This window comes from Monopterus albus, unplaced genomic scaffold (genome assembly GCF_001952655.1).
Source record: "Monopterus albus unplaced genomic scaffold, M_albus_1.0 scaffold397.1, whole genome shotgun sequence".
NCBI classification, from domain to species: Eukaryota; Metazoa; Chordata; class Actinopteri; order Synbranchiformes; family Synbranchidae; genus Monopterus; species Monopterus albus.
Genome location: NW_018128277.1, coordinates 166,319 through 191,305, shown reverse-complemented (window position 1 = coordinate 191,305; position 24,987 = coordinate 166,319). Strand labels below are relative to the sequence as shown.

Genomic DNA, 24,987 nt, shown 5'->3' with positions numbered 1-24,987 from the left:
ATTTACTGCCATATATGGTAAAGGCAAGCAAAAATTGTTACAGCTGTTCAGCTGGAATTTCTCAGTGTTTAGAGTTTTTGTTTAACAAAATAGTTGCAGATTAACGTCCTGTTGATCGTCTTATTTTTGCAGCTCTAAAAAGCTTTGCAATGAGTTCTTCACTGTGTTTTAATAGCATGTAAGCACCACTTGCTGCAGGGTGTATGTGCCAGGGAGCGGATGTGTCGACTAGTCCTGCACACAAACATGACGTGAGGCACCGTGAGAACTTGGCAGTTGTGTGATGCACGCCCGCTTTGAATTCCAGTCTAACATTTAATTCAAGCTGAAGAAACAGAAGGTCAAAGTCAAAAGTCTGGTTGAATTTGATGAAGTCGAGCCTGAACTTAACAACTTCATCTTAGAAGCTGAACTAACCCTGACTTTGATCCATCACTGACCTCGGCGACATCAGGCTTCTTAATGCATTTCTAGGCTCTTTTGTTTAATTGCGTGAGCTCAGCTGGATTGCAGCACTGATTACACAAACATCTGCACCCGTTACAGGTTTTTAGGACATGCACAATAAATCACACCAGCACTTCATTGCACACAAGATGGCGGACAGTGTGAAGAGAGATGAGGAGAGGGAGAAGCTAGCAGGAAGGGAAGAACAAAAACACAAACAATTCTCAAACAATTATCAAAAATTGCTTGGAAATCATTACTGGGCATCATTATTGGTGAAGGGAGCACGCGATTGGCCTAGTACCACAACAGATTTTTTTGTCCACACCACACCCACTCCAGCCAGATGCTTATTACCCCGTGACTGTTCTCTTCCAGTGCTGGACCAGTGGTGGATGCTCTTTTTGGGAACAGTTCAGAAGCCGGACCAGTCCTGAGAGGGTTAACAGAAGGGCTCCGAGACCTGGGGGCTTTTATTTTTATTTAGGGCTTGATGGGGGTTAGACCAACCCTGGGAGCTTGTACTGGAAACGTTTACTATCCCTTCCCTGACGACTAATCTAAGCTAAGGTTTCTTTGTGGAGAAAGAGATTAATACCATGTACAAGGTTCATAAAGGTGCACAGGGTGCACCCAGCTTTACATCTCTGCCTTCTTATATGTAGCAAATATGTTTACAAGTATTTATTAAGGTCAAGATTTTAAACCAGCCACTGTGGCAGGAAGTAGCAGCAGACAGATGTTCAGTCTCCTCTCAGTTAAAAACATAAAACACACTGACTCCACTACCAGAGCAAAGATATTGTGACCTACTTTATGCCTCAATTAGATGATTTCAATAAATGTCAATGAACTACTCTACCATCATAATCAGCAAAAATGTAAATGTCCTGTAGTAAATCAAAGCCCCAGGATGAAGATGGGTGAAGAACATGAGCTGAAGAGATAAAACACCAACAGAAAACTCATGGTGGTGACAGCGTGCAACAAAAACACATGACAACCAACAGTGTACATGAAAAGTCAGAGCTCTACATGTGTGACACATGGACAGACACACCAGAACGGCTCTGAGAGCGCTGCTTGGTTCTGACAGGGTTTATTGGGGAATGTGTGTTAGTGAGGGAGCAGCATGGATGAGCAACAGAAACCATGGACAGAACAGGCAACTGATAACAATGGTGATACAAAACAGTGACACAAGATCATAACTGAAGAAACACAATGAGGGAGGTGGGGGGTGTGAACCTGAAGGACAGAGCGCACACACACACAGACACACACCGGTTCGAAACGCACAGGGAAACAGTTTTACATGAAACTGTGGAATGACTGTGGAGATGGATTCATTCACGTGCACATGGCCAGCGTGCACGGTGACTGTGTGCACCACTGTTTGAAGGGAGTTGTCGAGACAGTTCAGGACAAACACTAAAACCTACCGAAGATGCAAAGTGCGAGTGACGTGCAGAGCGCGCCGAGCGGCTTTAAACTCGTACAAGTTCATATCTTATAGCGGGAAACTTCTCACTCAGTGGTTCCAATTTTTTTTTTCATAATTTAAAGTAGATTTTCAACAGAGCTGTTTCGCTCTATATAAATCATGCTTTAATTAAACGGAGGCGTATGTGAGATGAAGACAGTGACATGTAGTGCACTCCGTGAGGAACAATACCAAGATGGTGAACGTGGGCGATGGGATGCAGACACACCTGGGGCAGGTAGATTTTTAAAGTGTTATTACAGTAAACTAATCATTTTCACACTGTTGAAAGCCATTTCAATTCTTCCTGGACATGTGGAATATTCTTTTCCTTCCTAAAATAATATTCTTCACGTTTTCTCATCATACATTAAATATACAAGCTAACAACAAACTGTCAAACTCCAAATCCTTTATTTTAAGACAGTAAGACTAAGACATATCTGAAAATGAATCTGTTTAGGAGGATGTATGTTTTATCATCTTACTGATTAATGAACGAATAGTGTCTCCAACTGTAGTTGGAGTTCTTTTTACGCTGATGACGTCACAGTTTACATTAAGGAATAAATATCATCTATCCACAGTTCGTGGCTGTAGAGCTGAGCAGGGACCGTGCACCGACACGTTGCTGGTCGTCTTCTCAGGGGTTCACGTTCCACAGAGCGAGTTTGTAAATGACGACGTAAATGAGCAGAAACATTAACAGCTGAGGGGAGAGGACGACAGGAGAGTCGAGCTGAGAGAGACAGAAAGGAAGGAAACGAGAAATGAGGAGAGGAGTGGATAGTGTGTGTGTGCGTGTGTGTGTGAGAGATTGTTCGTACAGTCACACTCACTCAATGGGGATATCCTTTCTCTTTCACACAATGGAAACATTTACATATTTAAACCATTAACATGAATTCATTTCAATGCTTCTGTTTGGTCAGAAGGGCACTGAGCTCAAACTAAAAACCCTAATGTTCTTGTTTTTAGTCTAATTTCTTTCACTGAACAGATTTAGCACAAAAAGGAATGTCACGCAAGGTTAAGAAACAAAACGTATAGATTTATAAGAGAAAACGCATGAGGCCGAATTTGATTAAAAGACAAGCTGTCAAATGATCATAGAAGGATCAAAGGCATGACCTACTAAAGCTACTTTCTAGTACTTCCTGACTCAACTTGTACTTCTTTCTGTAGGAAGTTTCTCCTTCAGTTTTATGAAGCAGAACCAGCGGGTCCATCTGGATCTTCTTTTCAGTGGCGATGTCTTTTACTCCTCGTTCTCACAGACATGAGCTTCAAACAATATGAGGTATTTCAACAAAATGTTACAGCTACATGACACTACATGGACCACTAGCAGATGCCCTCCAATACAAATGAATAAAAACAGCACTGTTACACACACAAGTTTTGAAACCAGTTTTTAAAGCACTAATTAAAGCTGCAGTTCCTCTAATGCTGCAAAAGTTCTTACTATATTGAAGTGCATGTGAGATTTTCTTTTCCAAAATACAGCTGGTTAACTAAGCTACTCTTATGGAAAATCTGCCTCAGTAGTTTTGTGTTGTGATTTTAAACTTCACTGTCCCATTATGCTTCTTCACCCACTGTGTCCACCTAGGCTGGGTCAGAGACACAGACGCCGTTCCTCTCTGCTTCGACAAACAGCCACTGGTTCCTACTGTTAGGTAGAGGAAAGGAGGATCCAGGTGGACATGGAGGCCTGCAGGTAAACCCATGATGCAGTACAGCTTCAAGCTGCAACATGTTCAGTTGTTAAAATCTTCTCATAAAATTATTGCTGCTATGTTGGTGATAACTACAGAGTAGCGAGGCCACGAGGAGGCTGCTGTTAGCTACTCGTAGCATCTGAGTGTTTCCAAACTAAAACTACCCCTCAGCTCCCTGACTTCCTGGGATTTAGATGATTAAAAAGATGAAACTCTAGTTATGATCCTTAAACAGTGAGGTTGTCATTATCAGTTAAAGATTAAATTGTGCATGTCGCTTGTTACACTTATAAAATAAGAAGCTATTAATCAACAAGGAAGAAGAGCAAACAATAAATGCAAGACAAGTGTTGAATCAGTTCATGTGCAGATCCCAGGAGTGTGCGTGAGGAGGAATACAACACACCTGGTCAACAGCAGTCAGTGAGATTTGGTATGAGGTCAAGGATCAGTTCACATGTGATTTTCACGATGTGTCGCGTTTCTTTAAAGTGAGTGTGGCTGCATTTAAGTGTGTGTGGGTGTGTGCGTCAGGGTGCGGGGGTGGTCCTGCGGCTCTGCAGGGTGCTGCTGTATTTCTGGTAGGCAGGCGAGCGGTAACTAACCCTGGGAGACTCCTGGTCGGACGGCAGCCCGTTCTGAGACACCGGCTCACCTGCCCTGCAAACACACAATGTACACACACAGTTAGACACAGTGATGCACTTCACCGGGGATGTGTCCTCACCCGCATGTTGAAATAACACGCGTAGCCTCCTCCTCCATCACCTAAATACCAGCCCTACCAACTTGATCAGATTAGATTCATTAATTATTCATTAAGAAGTGAAGACGTCTCACTCTGTTGGAGCCGTGTTGGGCCACACAGGTGTGTCCAAAGAGTTTCCACATTCACACACTTGCATTTTCCCTCATACACGGAGCGACACGCACACTGTGTGAAGTCCTGACTTGTCAGGTCGTCCGACTCTCCTCACAACTGCATGTTTGTACATCTGTACCTGTTTTGGCCACACATACGTCAGAGCTATGTGACCCTACAGCTGTAGCCAAATGGCAAATGTACAGAGGTCGACCCAGACACATTTATTTAAAATGACTCCTCAGTTTGTTACCGTGGGACTTTCTTGTCATGATACTTAATGCAGTTGTTCAAAGTGCAGCTGAGCTCGAGGGGAGATGGTTTTATTCACTGCTGTTTCCCAAGTCATGAATAAATACTCACTGACAGTTTCCGCCTAAAAGGTGTAAGTGTTTTTTTGATAGCACGTTAGATCCACAGCACATCCGTAACACACTGAAGTCTAATCACTGCAAGTCTGGATAAATACGACATCCACAAACACACACTCTCACCTGTGCTGTGCAGCAGCATCGCCAGACTGAGCCTCAGTGGGTGGGGGTAGTCTCTTCCTCTCTTCCTCCTCTTGCCTTCTTCTCACTTCCAGCAACTCCATCTGGACAAACACATTGTTAAATCTTAAGCTTAAACCTTGATCCCACCACCAGCGTGTGAGCATGCTCGTGTGTCTCACCGTGGTCAACCTCTCCAGTGCCGCAAAGCGTTCCTCCCAGGTGGCGGCCGACTTCTCGAAGGCCTCGTGGCGTTTGATGAGCTTCTCCACCTCGTCCACACTCTGGCCGATCTCCCTGCTGGACAGGTAGGGCTCCTGACCCAGCAGCCACGCCTCGGCCACGCCTGCATCCCGGGAGAACTGGTGCACCTCCAGGACTGAACACGGATTTACTTGTTAGACTGGGTGAATTCAGCCAAATGAATATGAGCCTTGACTAAACACAAACAGAGAAAATGTTTGAACAGAAGAAACATCATACCCAGTCTAAGCCACTCCCATCTGTCCTCCCACTTGTCAATCATGTCTTTCCTCTTGTCCGTCAACTGTAATAACTTTTCTTTAATCTGCATGGGACAAAATATTTTAAGGTTAAAAAAAGAACCAAAGTGTAAATGTGTTTGTGTGGTTTAGAGACGGAGTCACACAAGCTCATTTCTGCTGCACAAAACATCACGAGCATCTTCTTAATTCAGTCTAGACCCTTTAAGTTAACATTTTACTTTGGAAGCTTGTGTTTAAAATGAGACTTCCACCCCTTCACGTTGCTTAAACATCACTGGGTGCACAGCTTCCACTGCTGCTGCTCGGCTGGATTAGTTTGTGCTGATGATGTTTGTTCATGTTTATGAACTGGTTTGCGACATTACCAGTAACAGGTGGAAGACAGCAACAGAAAACTGTGCCAAAGGCTACAAAACAGAAAGTGATGCGATGGAACAGACATCTGAGACTTTTAAATCTAATCTGGATCTAAAACTAAGACAATTAAATCCAAGATCAAATGCTGTTCATTTTTGACTGAACTTGAATTTTTTTTTTTTTTTACAAATTAGAGAACGTTTAGTAAAGCACTCGATATGGGACGTGTGGTGTTTAATTTAGCATGAGGAATGTGGATTATAAATCTGCATGGATGAAACTACGCCTGGCCTGAATAGTAGAAATATAAAAACACTATTCAGAGAACATCTGCGTAGCTTTTAGGAGCTTCAACAGAAACTGCTACTGAAAACGTGTCTCGTTCTCCACCTCCTCTGAGGCGTAGTGCTTCCTGGCCAGCAGGGCTTTGCCCAGCTCGATGCAGGTGGTGAAGCTGTCGTTGCGGGCGTCGATCTCCGCCTTGATGCCCTGGTGGTTGTTCATCAGCAACTCCACTGACGACACGTCCCTGAAATACAGCAACAAGCAAACGCACACAAACCACTTCAACAACGTGCAATAAGAAAACCAAACTCTCCTCAGCTTGTTTAATGTGAAACACACCTGGTGCTAGATTCTGATACACCTTTGGTCTCAATCAACAGGACTGCAGGAGCTTCTAATGGGCCACCATCGATATTAAAGACTAGTTCACTGATCACTATTGATAATGTGATTATTGTATAATATTTTAAAAAGTTGTCTTTGGACAAGACAAGTCTCCATGGACTGCTATTAACCACGTTTATTGGAAAATTAAATAGGAAAATGTTCATGATACAGATCTGAAACACAAAACACCAAACGTAGCACATGTGACACAGGTTTATATTGTTTTTGACTGATTCAGTCAAAGTCTAAAGTGTTTTTTATGCTTAACAACAAACCTTTATCCAAACAGGATTTCACTTACAGCTGAGGAAATCCAGAGGGGACTTATGGGATTTGTAGTGGCTCAGTAAACGGCCAACTGTCGCCTGAAATCGGTGGTGGAGGTTAAAATTCACTGGTACTATTTCTAACCTCAGCTCCTAAGATCCTCCCCATGTCTCCTATTTGATTCTCAGCCTCCTTTCTCCCATTACAATTTACCAGCACCTCCCTCTTCTTCGTCTGTTATTGTAATGCAAAAAAAGGGAATCATGTCAAGCTCGTTTATTTTGTTGTTTCCTGCTGCAGCATTAGCAGAGGGAATTCTCTGACTCGTCCTAAACATCCACTCATCAGAGTCAAGGAGAGAAAAGCAAAGACAAACAGTGAAACTACAGCGTCCTTACCTGGGCTTCTCCTGGGCCTCGATCAGGCGGATGACATCCTCCATCCACAGCATCAGGTCGCGCACCATGCTGAAGAAGCGAAACTTGTCTCCAGTGTCGACCAGCTTCACCCGCCGGCCCTCCACTGCCTCCAGCAGGTTCTTCCAAGCCTCCAGGACCTGAGGAGGAGGAGACGACAGAGCAGGGTTCAGAGATGAGGCTGAGCTCCTGGTTTGTCCTGATAAATACATTTACTCAACCATAAAGACAGGCTGGGTGATAAAGAAGGTGTAGGTGGCTGCATCTTGGAGGAGCAGCTGAGGAAAGGCAGCAGGTTGACTCAGGGGGTCTGACGGGCAGCGGTCACACACTGCTTAACGGTCAGCGCAATTCATTACAACATTACCACTGCTGTGTCTTCACTGGTCCTCCACCAGAGCAGTGTAAGGGAGCGAAACAGCCCGGGGAGATAAACCAGAGCAAATAAAAACATTCCTATGTGCAAACTGCAAAGGCAGAAGCACCGACCACGCGGGGGGAGGGCGACCTGGCGACATATGCTGTGAGATTTTCACATTCCATTCATACCGAGGAAGCTCTTCCTGTGCGTAATGTTACAGATCAATGTTGTGGCGATACGGAATCTTTAAAGGATTTTTTCACCAGTGTGGTGAAGTCATAATTAAATGAACCGGGGTGGAGGACTTTATCCTTACTGCCAACCTCTGTCTCCATGTTTTCAGCAGCTAGTGGTTGTGTCTCAGCGGCTCGGCCCTTTCCAAAATCATCACCATGTGGGTCTTTCCGCTCACTATCTAGATTTTCTACACTGGCAGGACAAGCTGCATCGCTGCAACACAGCACAAAAAGTATCGACCGCATTTTCCAGCCATAAGCAGCAAGTCAGCGTCTGAGCTTCACAAAGCAAAGCTGACAGCTTTTCTGTCTGCTGTGTGTTTTAGCTGCAAACGTTGGCAAAATCAATGTGTACATTTGTTGGCAGGCCTTGCTGACTGCATCTAAAAAACATCCCCTTCAGACTGGGAACCAGTGGATTCTTTTCACTCCCTCCAGTAACATTTTCAGCCACATCCGACACTGAGACACTGCTCACAACGTAGACGGACACACGGCTGCAGCGGACTGCAAGCAGCTCACAAGCAGCTACATTAAAGCAAATGCGAACAAAAGCATTCAATTGCACCGTGTTTAGCCATGAGATATTAAAACGGAACCTTAAATTGATTTGACAAAAGCTAGACATACATTTTCAGCTTTCATCTTCACCGACTGACCAGACCCAAGCTGTATTTGCAAACTACCAGTAGCGTTTGTTTTAACCTCCTCAGAGGACTGGGTGGGTGGAGTTTACAGCTTATTGGTACTCATGCAGCATCAGCTGTCAGTTAGAAAATGGAGCTTGTGTTGAAAATCCACCCACACAGCATCTGGAACAGATCAACAAACCCACCCTGTCAGTATTTGCAAATCACCGGGTCTGGGACCAACAATGGGCCAAAACCAAACTGCATGAAGATGACTAAAATGTCACTAGAATAATTAACATTTTAGTGAAAGAAAAAAGAACAAAACAAAATCTGAAACTGCAGCCAAAATGAAGACTGATGCAAAGCCAATGTTTTTGGTAAACAAGTCTCACCTCTGCCTTTCTCTTCTGGGTGGACAGAGGGGATATGCAGGGAAACGGACATACAGGGAATGGTCAAAACACAAGGCTGCTAGAAACACTCGGTGCTTAACTTCATCGACAGTCCGCTCTGATCATCAGGAGATGAGCAGGGCTGGAACATCGTGGTGGTACTGGAGTGACACTGCAGGTGTATACTGTTCACCAACATTCCTACAAACATCTGCTTCAGATGTCGATGGTTTCTTTATGTAAAACAGCATTGACAGAGATGGCTGAAGACATTTGTAAAAGACAAAAACAGACTGAGAAAGGTGTTCCTTTAGCCACCTCAGCAAATGCAACTTAAATGACAAGTTCTCCTTTGAGTTGAGTTTAAAAACGTGACAAATCTCAAGGATCTGACGTGAAAACAAACATCCTCCTCGAGGTGTTTCCAGACAAATGTGTGTAAATGTCATAAAAACAGAGTTTTCATTCACTTTGAAATGTTTTCTCATACGTCAGATGGAAGGAATCTGCACAATGCATCTCACAGTCGACTTTGCAGTTGTGTGTTTTTATAATTCGCAAGGTGTCTGAACACACATTTAGTAATTCAACTTGCAGGACAACCAGCTTCGCTCTCAAATACAAGAAAAGCCTGTGAAACCTCGTGGACCACTCTTAGAACAAAATGTGTCATCAGATAGAGGCGATAAGCTGAAGTCTGAGATATAAACCTGTGCAGCTCAGACTGCCACTCTGCTACAACACTTCTACGCAGTTTTAAAATCTCATTCTTCACAATATTAATATCAAATGACTGGCTTCAAATAAAACAGTGTGTGGTTTTGAGCCTTGAAGATTTGGAGGACGTTTCAACCAGAGGACCTGGATGGCAAGGGTCCACGCTAACATGACCTGTGAGGACATGTTGTCATGGGGTTTACAGTATTTTGACCATGCCCTGTGAGATTTTATCAGGCGTTTGTAACCTACACTTATTGCATGACAATGACGAAACTCATTTCTGACAGTACACGTTTGGCATCCTTGAATGTGTAACACAGAATTTGTGCGGCCAACAGCTTGTGTTAATTTCGATGGAGAGCACAAGCTTCTTCTTCTACGTATTTAAGATGATTTTCTCTGCCACGCCATCTGACCTCTGGCTAACCGCTATGAAGCTGCAGTGCCTTTTTCCGAAGCAGACCCTTCAGGGGCAGAGGAACCTTGCAGAGTTGGTGCAGCAGCGGCGCAGCATGCATGAGGCAAAGGGCCTTTTACAGTGACTTCACTAACATCAACGCTGGGTCCAATTCATTTTAAATTCAACCAAAAAGTGAAGGAGTTTTTTTAAACAGTGCTTGCATGTAGAGAAATAGTGAAAAACTATGTGTTCATACCATTAAGGTAAACATACAGTATGTGCCAAATACAAAACATCCTAATACTCCACATAAAGATTTACTGATTGTATTCAAAGCAAACTGAGCCCAGACCTGATGTGGTTTGAGTCTCACTGAAGCTCACCTCTCCTTCTCTCTTCTGAATGTCGTCTGCTTTATCTCCGGCGTAAGCTGACTGCAGGCGAACTGCATCGTCCTGCAGCTGCCGCACCTACAACAGGAGACAGAGGAAAAGGTTCAGGTGGCTGATGAGAGCTTTCTCAGTTTAAAATAATGACCTTTCACCCCATTATGCTCTAAATGATGTTGAACTGGCTTGCAACTGCAGTTCCAGTTCATCCTAAAGTTGCTGGAAGCGGCTGAGGTCAGGGCTCTGTGCAGACCAGCCGTCTCATTCTTTATGGAGCTGCACACAGGATCACTGATGCTCCCCTAACCAGAAAAAAAGGCCAAAACCTGTGTGCCCATATACGTATGGAAAACCAGTGCAGCTAGGTTGTTAGCCAAAAAACACAGAGGACCTTTGCTGTCCTGTGTTTTCAGTTTTTGTGCCTGTAAATTAGAATTCCTCCAATCAAACATGGGCTGAATATGTTCCAGGTTTTCCATGTCTGGATCCAGTGCCTGTACCTGTGTTCCCAGAGCCTGAATGTCATGCTCGAAGGTGGTGTGCATCCTCTGCAAGGTCTCCACTGTGTTCTGGTCTCGGCCCAGTTCCTCTGGAAGCTTCTTGTGTTTGTCCAGGATGCGGTTGAGGATCTCCTTGGCGTCGTGGTAGAACTTGTGGAGCTCAAAGGAGGCGGCGAGGATCTGGGTTCGGGTGTCAATGAGCTCCAGCAGGTCAGCCCAGGCCTCATTCAGGCCGTCCTTCCACTCTGCGATGGTGGCAGCATCGGTGTGGCCGGCGTTGATCAGCTCATCTGCCAGGCGGTTGACGGTGTCCACGCGCTCCTGGCCGATGTTCCCAGTGTCCCGGGCGAACTCTCTGAAACGCTCCTGCAGCATCTGAGGGAGGAATAAAAGGTGGCAATTAAAAAAATAACCATTTAAAAGGGTCCACACAGACCAGTGTACACACGCGGTTAAGAACGCTTCATTTGAAATTTCTAACATTCAAAACAAGACTAGCAAAATTTGTTGACATGCATTAAGGGTGCAGCATCTTCGAGTGTATGGGGCATTAAATAGAGAACATGAAGGAAGAAGGGGGGTTTTGTGCTTCTCACTGCCCCATTCTCATGAGAAACAAGCTCTGTTATCTCCAGATTATGATAATCATTAACTCTTGATCTCAAGACAACATAAAAAATGGAATCGGGAGTTCGGCCGTTCTCGGCTTCCAGACGCTAAGCCCTGTGAAAAGGTTGATCATCATGAAGCAGGAGTTATACTAACGGTGACGTGCTCGTAGTCCTGGCCCAGCTCGTGGGATCCGGCCACCACCTCCCTCTCAGCGATCCACTGCTCCAGGTCGTCCACCTCTCGGTTGAGCTGGAAAAGACGGAAACGCTCGTCGAGCTTGCCCCGGCGTTCCTCTGCCAAATCCTTTAGCCCGGCGTACAACTTATCCACCTGAGACTGACGCATCCCAATACGCTCACTGCAGGAAGATGAGGACAGAAAACGCCTATTATGGGATGTAACATCTAGCATCCTTTGTTACTTTTGCTACACCTCCTTCATTCTTTGTTTCCTTACTTCTTTGATCTTAGCTCCTTTGCTTCTTTCATCACTTCCTTCCCTCCTCCACAGACAAAATATAAAACCTGTAAAGGGTCACTGACCTCTGACCTGTGACCCCGCTCTCACCTGTCAGAGTGTCCAGCAGCCACCAGGCCCCGGCTGGTGCTGGACAGCTGGTGGACGGTGTCGGCGTAATCCTCCACCGCCTGCTCCAGGATCTGGTGCTTCTTCAGCATGGCCACTGAACTCTGCTCGTCCTGAGACACACACACTTCTCTTACTGACTTCTCATTCTCTTTATGTTGAAGCTGAAAGCCACGATGTTATGTACCATCACCGTCCTGAGCTCCGACCTCTGCCCTTACCTTGGCCTTCTCCTCTGACATCATGTACAGCTCCTGCTCGCTCATCCAGGCCTCGGCCTCGGCGGCATCAAAGTAGTACTGCTGGGCCTCGTGGGCCTCGCTGAGCCGGGCGTGACGCTTCTCTGTCTCCTTCCTGATCTGCTCCCACAGAGTCTGAAGCTCAGCGAGCCGCTGGCGAATCAGCTCGGCCGTCGGGCTGTCCTCCCGCAGGATGTGCTGGCTGCGCTCAAAGATGTCGTCGTAGCGAGGCTGATGGCCCTGGATCTCCTTCTGCAATGTCTGTGAGGGTCAAAGGTCACAGAGGCTTGAGTGATGAGGAGGACTGATGCTACCTGATCTTACTTTCAAAGTTCATCCTAGCACATGTGGTAACTGCTTTTCTCCTCCTCTGTTTTCCCTCCTCTCATCTGAAATTTAACAGCCTGTCGCAATTTAGAAAAGGCAGGAGTCAGGACTGAGGTTCCCACCGTGTTCATATAATTTGTTACTGATCGTGTGGCTGTGTGTGAAAGAAATAAAACAGGTGGATGCATAGCGAGTAAGTTACTGTCAACCAGGTAAATGTGTGTGAGCACCTGGTTCTTCTTGATGAGCAGCTGCACCGTCTGCAGGTTGTGTCCGTGGTCAGTTGACATAGCTACAGGCATCCTCTCCTCCACCCACAGCTGGAGACACACACACACACACATACACACAGTACTACATTTAGTCCCGGTGCTCTGTGGTTTTCTGACAAAGCAGCACTACTTCCACCTACTGCAGTAACCATTAACAATACTATCAGTGCAGTAAGAGCAGCTGCAGTTTCTATGAGCACTACTGTCAGCGGTGCAGAGACTACTGGTAACACTCCTCCCAGTTACTATAATCCCATCACTACTAGCACTGCAGCACTTCCCCTGTTGACACTCGGCTCCTTTTTCTGCCCTTGTGTTGGACAGATCTACGTCTGTGTTTCAGTTTCTCATTCGGCCGTCTTCGTCTCTCATCACGCTGTGGTCAATAAAATACACAAAACAAAGTAAAAGTACACGTTTTCCTCTGGCAGATTCTCTACTTACAATCTCATCCTCCACATCCCTGTTGAACTGGTGAATCTCACGAGAGGCCATGAGGTTGTCTCGTCTCTTCTTCAGTGGCGCCTGGAGGAACTGGAACTTCCTCTCCACGCTGACCCTCTGCCCGTCCACCTCCTCGGAGCCTTTCCCCTCCTGGCTGAGGGCCTGCGACTGGCTCTGCAGCTCCTCCACCTCCTTCTGACGCACCTCCACCTGGCTCTCCAGGATCTGCAGAAAGATGAGAATTAATACATGGACTGATTCACTTTGTGGACAGAAGTGCAGGAATAACGATGAAAAAGAAGGTAATAAAAGAGTTAAAGGCCACATGTTCAGCATGTTAAAGAAGTACAACGGACAGAATAAATTACAACTTACTAGAAATTTCCACATCTCTCAGTATTCATGAGCAAATGCCGTTTGCATGGCTGTCAGCTGTCTGACCGCTGACAACGAAGTCCTGTAGAAAGCTATGGGAAAAGCTGTAAATGGTCCTTTTAACCTTTTCCCAGTTACTGACTACAACAAAATACTAAAAGAAAAATAAATGAAAAAAGGTTTGAACCATCTAGAAAGCTATTAAAATGAGGCACATAAAGAGAAAATAATAATTAAAAATAAATGAAATTACGAAAAGAAATAAAAAAAAAAAACCAAACTTAACAGAAGAGTCACAGGTTTGGTTCCTACAAAAAAATAAGAAAACAGCATTTACACAAATAAAAGGTCCTTCACAGCTCTCGTCTCTTCTTCTTCTCAGCCCTGCTATTGTCTCTAAAAAGGCCAGAGCGTATCTAAAAACAACTGATCCAAAATAAATGGCGCGGCACCAGAGAAGAGTAAAACCAACAGAGTCTGGATGAAAACCAGGCGTTTCTCTCTCCCGTCTCCAACAGACACACACACACACACAGAGGAAATTAAACAGCACAGAGTTGAAGAGAAGACAGATGATGAGAGGCATCATTCGCCTTCACACCCTCCACTCACTGTTACTGGCAGACACGCACACGTTCCCCGTGCTCACTCACAACACATCCAGTGTAAGATTACATAACTGCTGTGTGAGTGCAGTGTGAGATGGTGTGCATGTGTGTGCACTGCCGAGACTGAATGTGCGCAGCCGCGCCCGTGGATGAATTATGTAAATGCTGGTGTGTCTGCTCACAGGGAACAGCCTCGCCTCAGAAATTCACCCACTCAGTCACAGAAGTCAACACCAACCCTGCACGGTGTTGAGCTAAAAAACTTTTTTAAAAATTTAAACTACAGGCTTCATTCAAATCTGATCACTCACTATTTCGACTGTAATTCTGCCACCAGGTAGAGCTAAATAATACCTCTGGGTCTTAACACCTCAGGCCAGCCGTAAGAAAGACCTGCCTGACAGGCTGAACTCTGGGCGACAGCAGCCTGCTAACCAGTGCACCTTGACAGCACTCAATGCAGCTGTTCATTTAGCTGATCAGCGTCATCGTCAAGCTGAAAGCCTTTACAGGAAGGTCACAGCGAAGGTTTCAGTGAAATACAGCTCAGTTATACTCCACAACCAACAAAGTTACCACGCCGTCATTCATGGTCACACTAACACACACTTCCTGTACAGATGTGAAGACCTGCCCCGGCTCCTCACCTGCTGCTTCTTGAGCAGGATGTTGACGGAGGTGAGGTCTTTGCCGTAGTCGTCGGACTGCAGCTGGCCCTCTAGGCTGCCCAGCCACTTGTCCAGGTCGGAGCAGCTCTGTGTGAACAGCTCGGCCTTGTTGGCGTCAAACAGACACTTGGCCTTCGTCTGGGTGGTCGACTCCAGCTCCTCCCACATTGTCTTCAGGGACGCCAGCTTCTCTTTCACCATGGCCTCAGTCTCTGGCTTCTCTGCCATCAGTGCCTGCCCGTCCTGAAAGGCAGGACCTGGGTTTAATACTTGGCTCTGACTGGCTAATGAAAGTATCCTTACAAGATGCCTGTTTCTTAGTATTAGCCAGTTAAACGCCACTACAGCCCACGAGCTGGTCAGTTTTGATAAGTGATCCTCTCCAACCCTATAAGTCAAGTCCATCAGTAAAAACCCAAACTGCAGGAAAGCTTTATTCAATTGCCTTAAATTTTATTGGCAACTCAAGTAAAGATGTTAAGTTATCCATCACAGTAATTAGGACGAGACAAACTACAGTATAATTTTGCCTATCTACCTTGTTGATCTTGTCCAGCCACTCCTTGTTGGACTGCAGCTCGGCCATGAAGGCCTGGTGCTTGAGCCACTTGCTGTGGAGGTTCCTGGCCTCGTCGTACGACATGTCCTGAGCCGTCAGCATCTTCTCATTGACCCACAGGGTCAGCTGAAGGAACACACACAGCAAATGATCTCAGTACCTTACCACGCTCAGCAGCACCTGTCACATCAAACACAGTGAGGCTGTTACCTCCTGGCAGTCCTGCAGGAACTTCTGCAGGTCTCTGTTGTCCTTCAGCCTCATCAGCAGGTCACTGGCGGCTGCTCGGTTCTTCTTGTGTCTGCAGAACAATTATCAGAGTGTTTGTGAGTTGGAGTGTCTCGTCCTGTATCTTACTTTGTCTGGACAGTCACAGTATCTTGGTACCTCTGGTCGATGGAGTCCACCTTCTCCTGGATCCGCTCAGCGCTGATGTTGCCGTCGGTCACCAGGCGACGGCCGGTGTCAACCACACTGCTGATCTTCTCGTCGTTGGCGTCCATAGTGGTCATGGAGTCCTCCTGCTTCTTGATGGCAGCCTCAGCTCCCTCCAGAGTGGTGGGCATCTCAGTGTGAGCCAGGACATATTCCTGCCGGACAAACACAGTGCAGACATTACTGTCAGCTGCTTGTAATGTCAAAGTTCAACCACCTGCTCCATCGGGTGGGATGGAGAGAACATTTTCGAACTAATATCTGGATTTTACAGCTGAAACTTGGACACAGTTTGGGGGAGTGAAGTCAGAGGTGCATTAAGTTTGTTGTAGATTAGGTCTGTGTTAAAGTTGAAGTCTGGGATTTGTGTTGGTGAAGATCTGAAGTTGTAATGAACACATTCTACCACCTGATGGCAGCCTCTGACCTGCTCATAGGGAAAGGGCAGGGCTGGAGAAAGTCTGGGTATTTTTTGTCATTTGGTGGCAAAAATAAAGGCTTCATTATGAAGAAGTATGTTGGAGTGTGTTTGTGTTAACCAGCTGTGGAGGCTGCTGCTCGCCTGCCTCACTTCAGCTGCACACAGGCCCCATGTTCTTTCACACAAAGCCAGAAACTCAAACTCCAGGGCTGTAGATGTTTCAGCACACCGATAGTGTGAGAATGCTGTGATTCAGGGTGAAGCTCCCAGAGGGGTGTGCCAGCATCTTGGCTTTACCTGGTTGTTGAGGAAGGCCTCGGCTTGCTTGGTGTCCCTGAGGAACAGCTGGTAAGCGTGGGACTGGGACAGCAGGTTCTGTCGGTTCTCCCACATCTTGTGCAGCTCATTCCAGCCGGTGTCGAGTGCCTGCAGCCTCTGTCGCAGGAACATGTACTGCGCATCTGTCTGGCCCTGCGTCACCATCTCGCCCATGTCCCGCATCTTCTGGTAGTCCTCCTCGTAGTTTCGGATCTCGTTCTTGATGCCCTCGTGCTGCGCCAGCAGCTTCTCAGCCTCTGTCAGCGTGTTGGGCATGTCCTCGGAGGCGATGGCCGTCTGAGTGCGCGACAGCCACGACTGGAAGTCATCCAGGTCGCGCAGGAACTGCTGCAGTTTGCTGGCCTCGCCCAGGGACTCCTCTCGGTTTTTCATGGTGTCCTGTGCGCAGAAAACAGATGAGTTCTATCATTAGAGAAGCAGAGTTTGTGCTAAAGTCCTGAAATATTATCTGTTTTCTGCAATGCGCGTCTGCTTCTTTCAGCTGGGCTCATATCTTACTGCTCTCCAGGAGCGTAGTACTATGCTTTTCTCTAAACAAATTAAGACACGTGTCTGCAGCTCTGACATGGGCTTTCCTTCAGGCCAGCAGCTGGAACAGAAAGTCACCTTTTTCAGGTACATCTAAAAACTGACTGCTGAACAGGGCAGAAATCTGATTGGACCGTATATTGCAACAAATATCCACCAACCTTCAACTCGCCCCAGACGCCGGTGATCTCAGCCAGACGCCCTTTTATGGCCTCGGACTGCTCTGGGTGCTCGGAGGCCAGATGGTCCGCCTCTTTGCCCAGGTCGCCCAGCTTGGTTTCGATGGCGGCCAGGTCTCGCTCCATCCCTGTCAGCTTCCTCTGGAGAGCCATGACGCCGGCCAGGTCGTTCCCCAGCTCCTGAGTCGACTCAATCACCTGGAGGAGGATGGAGAGCGAGGGAGCGTGAGCTCGAGCGAATCAGTTGCTATGATGTACAAACAGTCTCTGGTCTGTGTGTACCTTGGTCTTCTCTTTGATCCAGGACTTGGTCTCGTTGCACTCCAGGTGGTAGTTCTGGACACCCAGAGCTGAGTTCAGACTGTCCTTCTTCTGGTCCGCCAGGTCTCTGAACTGACTCCACCTGGATGAAACAGACAGGTGGGTTAGCTGGTCAGTTCACTGTTCATTTGTCCTGGTTTACTTGTTTCATTTGCTCGACCTGAATCTTACTTCATGTCTTGGTTTGAGCAGCTGCATCACAGTTAAAGTTCATCTGGTAAATTTACCTGATTAATCTTAATTTTCTTGTTTAGTTTACTGTTGAATCTGAGTTTCACCACCTGGGTAGCCAAAGGTCAGACGCTGAACTCCGTCACAGATCGTCACATAAACTGAGGTGTAATCCTGGTTTAGTTACTTTCTTTCTGTATGACTAATTTATTTACCTGGTTAGTTTATGCTGCTGCTCAGGGAATAATCCTGGTTTACTTCACTTCTTAATCTGTTGACTAGATATTCAGGCCCAGTTTATTTACTTGTTTAATGAGAGTTTAGTTGTTTGTCTAATGAAAATGACATTATTAAGTATGTTTTAAACTGTGTTCTAATCAATATATTAACCAACATATGTTATTCAAAGGATTTTAAGCTTTCAGAACAGACTACAGATCACAGAGACCTGAGACCTGAGACACTGCTTGTGTGAACTGAAGGACATGTTTTATCTTTGTTTTTAATACTCTATGTGTTGTTATATGTTCAGCCGGATGACGCTCCAGACTTAAAGGAGCCCGCCATAAACTCTTTTCTGCCATATATTGTGAAAATGAACGGACAACATATTGTTTATCGTCTGAGGGGTTATCAGGGCAAAGCCTCTCAAGTTCACTTTTCCTGTTTGAATCTTCTTTTCAACTGGATTAACGCCTGGGATGCATCTTTAGGGAGTTCCCTTTGTCCTATATATTGTGATGTTTAGACTAGTTTATTCAGACAACTCTGTATGCCTATGTTGACTTGACTTCTTGGTGCAAGTAAACCAATCTCTTATTGAAAGATTCCAGTGACTTCGTTGCTTCTTTGAAAATTCTTTTGACAGAGTCCTATTTGGTTTCTTTTTAATTCCCAGTTTGGGTAGCTGCTTAATCCCAGTGAATTACCTGAAAAACCAGATGCATGTTTTAAAACAGCTGAATTGTCTGTTGAATCCTAGTCCTAGGTACAGTTTTTGCTAAATTATCACTCAGTGTTGTTTCATTTCCATTCAATCTCACATTAATTCCAGTTCACACACCAGTTTAATCCCAGTCAGATTACCTGGTGTTCAGTTTGTCCTGCTGGGCTTTGATCTCCTTCTCGCTGGGATGTCCGCTGTGGACCAGCTGTCTGGCGACCTGGTTCACCACAGCCACCCGCGACGCCTGGTTGTTCATCTCCGGCTCCAGACTCTCAAACCTGGACAGAAACCTCAACTCTTAAAAACTGAGCTTTATATTTTATAAAGGGAGGAGTTTTTAAAGTTTGTCTGGGATTCTACGATTCCTTCTGCTTCTGACTTGTCTGTCGATGATCAAGACTCTGTTCGGCTGAACCCTGTGCCGATCCTTACCGGTGCTGGACCACCTCCAGGTCCTCCAGTTTCTCCGGGATCTCCATGCTGTTGAGCCACTGCTCCTTCTCGTCGATCCACACCTCGCAGGCGTTGGCTTCGCTCAGCATCTTGTAGAGCGCCAGAGCATCCTGCAGAGCCTGCTTCCTGAGCCGCGTCAGCTCCGCCACCTCCTTGTAGCGCTCCTCAATGCCCGCCAGCCGGCTCTGGACCTGCAGACACACGACCAACGGTGAATGGCGTCTTCCAGAAAAACTTCAAGCAATAATACATGTAGCTTTGTTGACGCCATGTTCATTGTCTGAATTCTTCACATGAAATTAACAACGAGCCTCAGACTGATTTTACATTTAAAGCTCCTTTACAGGTTTCTCCACTGATCCAGGAATCAAGTTCACCGTGTCAGAGTTTTACCTCCTCAGAGTCAGCTTTCTCGGGCGGCAGCGTTTGCGACTGTTCGTGCAGGGCGTCGATGACGGGCCGGTAGCTGGCGATCTCCTCAGCCACGTCCTTGTGTTTCTTCACCAGAGTCTGAGCTGAGAACTCGTCGTGGCCGACGTCAACGCTGGAGACAATTCGCAGCACGTCCAGCATCCACGTATCGATGTCGTTGGCATCGGCCTGCATGTTAAGTCACATTTTATCAGTGTGGCCCTATATCACAAAGCGTAAATCTGCCTCGACGGGCAGCATTTCTTACCGGAGCAGAAAATGTATTTTATTTTGTGTGTTGCTTTCAGGCTGCTAGACAACCAGACACACTGAGACTGAAATGGAAAGTGTAGTTTTGTGCTTTCAAATCCAACCCACCAGATTCTCAGAGACACTATGAAAACCAAGTGCCAGTGTTCTCACCTGGAACTGGTGCTGGTTGCAGGCCTCCTGCAGACGAGCTTTGCGGACAGCGGAAAGACGCTCCAGCGCCGCCCACTGCTCCTGTAGCACAGGCAGAGGGCAGGAAGTTAGAAAACCAGGCAACAGTTACATCAGACACTGTTTAGTTTCTTCTTCACATATGACTCATGTCTGTTGCTGAAAACTGTTTCAAAGGTAAAACAGAACACAGAGAGGAAGTGGACTAAAGACGACTAACCAGTCTTCAGAAGCGACTAAAGGTCAAAGGGCAGCGTACCTGGACGTCTCGGATCCGCTCTTTAATCTTGTCGGCTCCAAAGTGGTTGTCAGCCACCAGCTCTTCACCCTGTTTGATGGTCTGCTGCAGGTGGGCGGCTCGCCCGCTCATCTCGTCTTCGAAGGCTTTGTGCTGACTCAGCAGTCGCAACGCTCCTGTCAGATCCTTCCCATAATCCTCGGAGGACAGGACCTGCTCCTTCTCTCTGATCCATCCCTCCTACAAGGTGCAGACACATTCAGGCCTCAGTTACATAACTAGAGCAAACTCTGGTTTGTCGGTGTTACGTCTGATCAGCCTGGTTCTACTGTGGTATCCATCTACACGGGTGTCATCACCTCATTACCAGTGAGGTAATCAGGTGATGACAGCGGCTGATCTACAGACGCGGCAGTTTGCCTGCCGGGTAAATGACCAGTTGTTTTAATAACCCCAATTATAATAACCTCTTCTGCCATTTCCCAGAAGAACTTCCAGAGGCGACGGGACTCCTCGAGGCGAGCTCGCCGCTCGGCCGCTAGCTGGCTCAGCTCCTGGTAACAGAACTCCAGGTGAGCGACGCGATCCCTGATGATCTGAGGATCACAGGGCTTATAGCCTGAGGAAGAGGAGGAGAGCAGAGAGATCATTACTGTCCCATATGTCTCTCCTGCCAGATGAGAAACGTCTTCTCTTTGTCCACTCGTTCAGTCTCACCCTCGGTGTCTGTGGCGAACTTCTGAGCATTGCTGTTGACGTTTCGGACTCGGTCGGCCTGGATGCCGATGTCGGCCTCCACTAGGGTGTGTTTCTGCAGCAGGTCCTCCACGCCCAGCAGGTGTTTCCCATAATCCTGAGAGAGCAGCAGCATCTGCAGAGACAGGGAGCGGGGTCAAAGGTCAAAACATCTTCTCATAAACGAATTTTAGCGCTACATTAGTTTCTACTGCCATGAACCAAAAATGTCAAAGACAAGGTCGTAGTTTCAATATTTCCAACACTTTTTGGACAAAATATAACTAATTAAATACTCAGCTGTGTCCTGATTGGTTCCCGCCTCCCCCTCCGTACCTTCATCTCGTCCATCCAGTCCATGATGTAGAGCATCTCCTGGAAGACTCTCTGCAGACCCAGGTTCAACTCCAGTCTCTGCCTGCGGGCCTTCAGAAGCTCCAACAGGTACTCCCACAGCCGGATCACATTGTCCTTCCTGGCTGTGATGCGTTTGATGTCATGGTAACTCTCTGCCTCCAGCTCCTTCGCCACGGCAACCACTGCCTGTACCAGTGAGAGGGAGGAGGAGAGCGAACAGAGGGAGGACTGAATGAATAACAAAAGACAGATTCTGCCTGGTTTTGGTCGCTGCACTACAAAAAGGTGTTGTCATGCTAAAGACCTACAACAGAAACACCACACACGGTCCAGGCACGTACAAAGGTACGCGTGCCCTTCCACACCGGTGAAGGTAGTTACAGCTCAGCGTGTGTGTGAGTGATGTGCATCCTCTGAAACGCTGACAATGAAAGGGAGATTTCCAGACAGAGTTCAGCTTTCTATTGCTGTGTCCTGCTGCAAAGTCACACTGCAGCATATCTACCATGTTGTTCGGCAGCTCCTCAGAGTTCAGACAATCTCAGCAAAGTTAGACCAAGTTAAAATGTATTAGGTCTGAAGACCACCTAACGAACGCGTCATGGTTTATACCGGTCTACTCCGGGTTTACACCCGTCCACAGTCGAGGTGATGCGCTGACCTGAACTCGCTCCTCATAGGCTGCGATGTCTGTTTCTATGGCTTCGTGCTTCTTAGTAGCAGCTTCAACAGCCTGGAGGTCAAATCCAAAGTTATCCTGGGTGAGGACAGAGGAAAGGATACAAGGAAAGGAAAGAAGAAAGGAGGAGAGAGGCAAGGAAAAAAGCAGAAGACATAGGAACAAGAAAATGAGGAAAAGGAAAGGAAACAAGGAGAGAAGAGAGGAACATATTGATCCATTGTTATTTAATAAAGCCTTGTTCTGAACAATATGAGAACTTGGCGATTTCCTGTATATCTGGACGTGAGCGCTACCTGGGAGACCAGCCTCTGGTTCTCGCTCAGCCAGGTCTCCCTCATGGCGGCTTTGCGGTCAAAGCGGCGGGCGAGCTGCTCCAGTTTCTCCTGACGAATCAGCTCCGTCCTCAAAGCCAGCTCCCGCTCGTGCTCCGCCTTCTCCAGACGCTCCCACGCCTAAAAAAAGCACACACAGTGACCTCCATCAGTGACACCCCCACACTTAGGTCGGTGGAATCTGTTTGGATTTCAATGTTGCTACTGTGTTATATTTCACTAGTGTTCATTTAATTAGATTGTTTTAATCTCTCTTTCTTACATAAATGATTTGTACTGTATTGGACATTGTCAATACTGGTTGTTTAAATAAAGGTAATGAATGTTTTTAGCCTTTTTTGTAATTACACTAACATTTTCATGTCCTTTGATTTTATCTTGTGCAAATAAATAAAACTCAGGCTCAAATGCTTTGAGGAGGAGGGTGGGGGGTGTGGGGGGTGCCACTGCCTTTAAAAAGAACTTGAAATTCTAATTTAAGAAAACTATAAAATTTACACACTGTGAATAACAAACTGTGTGTGTAGTTTCCTACAGCGGCCCACAGTCACACTGGGACCGCTGATAGTAAACAACCACATCGTGGCAGGTGTGGTTACCTTGTTGATGTCAGAAATGAGTTTGCCCTCGCGAGGAGTGTAGACTTTCTGGTTGTTGGCCCTCATCTTACTCTGAATGGTGAATAGAAGCACCTCCAGGTTTCCCTTCTCTGTGAACCTACACACACACACACACACACACACACACACACAGACAGTTAACGGGTGTGTGATCCATTATGTTTCAGCTTCGGTTTCTGGTTTAATTACAACTGAAGGGACAAAACTCATGACAAACCTGTGCAGTATAACAGCTTCGAATACAGTGACACAAAGTATGACCTCACAAATGACAAGAGCGATAAATCAACACAAAAGAGACACACAAATGACACAGCTTTAAGCCTCACAAACGTCATATTTATTGCCTTTCCCAGATGGACATCCTTCATGTGAGACAGATGCTCCCAGAACAACACTGAAGTTGCCCGTTTCCTGCTCCACAGGTAATTTAACCTACCAAGTTAAGCTAAATGCAAGTTGTAGCTTAAGAACATGGCCGCTGCCGGGTCACCCGCTGCAGTCAAGGGAGCTGCCTTTAGCTTGTGCCTCATCAACTTAGCCGCACTTGTTTTCTGAGTGCACAATTTGTTCTACAGTTACCATAATTGCTGTGAGGGCTGTTAATGTGTGTGAAAGCTTTGTTGAATATTGCAATCTGAAACTTCACGACTAGATGTCACTAAATCTCACAATGCACCTTTAAAGCTGGATGGGACAGGTGGCAAAGCTACAGCTGCCCCACCCTCATTGGCACCACTGTGCTGCCCGTGAGCAAGGACCCCTAACTCTAACCGCTAACTGTCAGGCAAGTGGTGCAGTTACTGAGAGCACTGACTTTCTTCCTGTGATTTCTAACCAGACTTATGGACACTTCTTAGTAAAGAACAAATGCAACGGGTATGAACTGGAGGCTGCCATGGAGCATAGACTGACTTTGGCGGTTTCTCCACGGTGCGGTAGGTGTTGAAGGCCTGCAGCTGCTGCTGAACTCCCACCAGAGAGTTGGCAAACTTCCTGTTGTTGAGAATGATGATGGTCTGTTCGATCCACTCAAGCAGGTCTGATGCCAGAGACTCGTACTTCTCGATCATCTTCTCTGTCTCGATGGCATTGTCCAGAACCTAGGAAACACCACCAGATAAAACAGCTTTAAAAAAAAACAGACTGGTCCTTTAATGTCTGAGATGAGACTAAGCGTGGGGTGTAGGGAGCTGGTTTATCACCTTGCCGATTCTCTTCCCCTCCACCTTGAGTGCCTTCATCTTGGAGAAGTAGTGGTAGTAGGTCACCACGTAGGTGATGATGGACTTCTCGTCAGGGTGGTCCACACTAATGTCTGCACACAGAAAACACGGCTCACAACGCACGGTATATGACACAGCAGGTTGACTGTGACTGCATGTGTTGCGTCTCACCCTCGGGGTCCAGCAGCTTGGTGAGTCCCAGGTGCTGCTCGGCCAGGTTGAAGGCATTCTGCAGGTTGTAGTGAGCGTTTGATTTCTTCAGCTTGTCAAAGTCGATCAGGTCCGGTCTGACAAGAATAGGGGGTGTAACCGGGATTTAGAAATACAGAAAACAAAAACAACTGTTTTATTTATTTGATTTGATTTGATTTATTCTTTCAAGCATGTAAAAACAGTTGATATGACAACACACATAATTTTACACATAATCCAATATCAATGTGCTTATACCTAGTACATGCTTGAATGGAGTAGGAAGAAGTCAGACTTATCCAGTCCTACCCCATGACATCATCTTACCATCATTGGTTTGCAAGCAGTATCACGACATAAATAATTCTCTTCTACACCACACAAGTGATATACTAAAGAATTATTACAGAGTGTTAACA

General features: G+C 46.4%; 1 protein-coding gene across 4 annotated transcripts in view; it reads right to left on the bottom strand.

Moving 5' to 3' along the window:
• LOC109951598 (spectrin beta chain, non-erythrocytic 1) overlaps positions 1-24,987 on the bottom strand; it is a 96,615-nt gene that overhangs the window by 6,422 nt on the left and 65,206 nt on the right. For 2 of the 4 annotated variants that reach the window (XM_020586197.1, XM_020586195.1), the window contains 35 exons: positions 24,548-24,663; positions 24,356-24,468; positions 24,066-24,253; positions 23,130-23,247; positions 22,492-22,650; positions 22,178-22,273; positions 21,496-21,702; positions 21,142-21,295; positions 20,892-21,043; positions 20,446-20,664; positions 20,169-20,249; positions 19,728-19,934; positions 19,314-19,525; positions 19,022-19,159; positions 17,726-17,846; positions 17,426-17,641; positions 16,695-17,114; positions 15,929-16,131; positions 15,752-15,842; positions 15,521-15,667; positions 14,962-15,225; positions 13,332-13,556; positions 12,846-12,935; positions 12,271-12,549; positions 12,032-12,162; positions 11,618-11,822; positions 10,853-11,227; positions 10,347-10,433; positions 8,844-8,858; positions 7,205-7,362; positions 6,258-6,396; positions 5,488-5,572; positions 5,187-5,383; positions 5,008-5,108; positions 4,257-4,311 (listed from right to left, as the gene is read on the bottom strand). In XM_020586197.1, the coding sequence (XP_020441853.1) occupies positions 4,257-4,311; positions 5,008-5,108; positions 5,187-5,383; positions 5,488-5,572; positions 6,258-6,396; positions 7,205-7,362; positions 8,844-8,858; positions 10,347-10,433; positions 10,853-11,227; positions 11,618-11,822; positions 12,032-12,162; positions 12,271-12,549; positions 12,846-12,935; positions 13,332-13,556; positions 14,962-15,225; positions 15,521-15,667; positions 15,752-15,842; positions 15,929-16,131; positions 16,695-17,114; positions 17,426-17,641; positions 17,726-17,846; positions 19,022-19,159; positions 19,314-19,525; positions 19,728-19,934; positions 20,169-20,249; positions 20,446-20,664; positions 20,892-21,043; positions 21,142-21,295; positions 21,496-21,702; positions 22,178-22,273; positions 22,492-22,650; positions 23,130-23,247; positions 24,066-24,253; positions 24,356-24,468; positions 24,548-24,663 (5,764 nt within the window). The remainder of the gene's footprint in view (positions 1-4,256; positions 4,312-5,007; positions 5,109-5,186; positions 5,384-5,487; positions 5,573-6,257; positions 6,397-7,204; positions 7,363-8,843; positions 8,859-10,346; positions 10,434-10,852; positions 11,228-11,617; positions 11,823-12,031; positions 12,163-12,270; positions 12,550-12,845; positions 12,936-13,331; positions 13,557-14,961; positions 15,226-15,520; positions 15,668-15,751; positions 15,843-15,928; positions 16,132-16,694; positions 17,115-17,425; positions 17,642-17,725; positions 17,847-19,021; positions 19,160-19,313; positions 19,526-19,727; positions 19,935-20,168; positions 20,250-20,445; positions 20,665-20,891; positions 21,044-21,141; positions 21,296-21,495; positions 21,703-22,177; positions 22,274-22,491; positions 22,651-23,129; positions 23,248-24,065; positions 24,254-24,355; positions 24,469-24,547; positions 24,664-24,987) is intronic. The other 2 variants (XM_020586198.1, XM_020586196.1) reach the window with 1 other exon arrangement.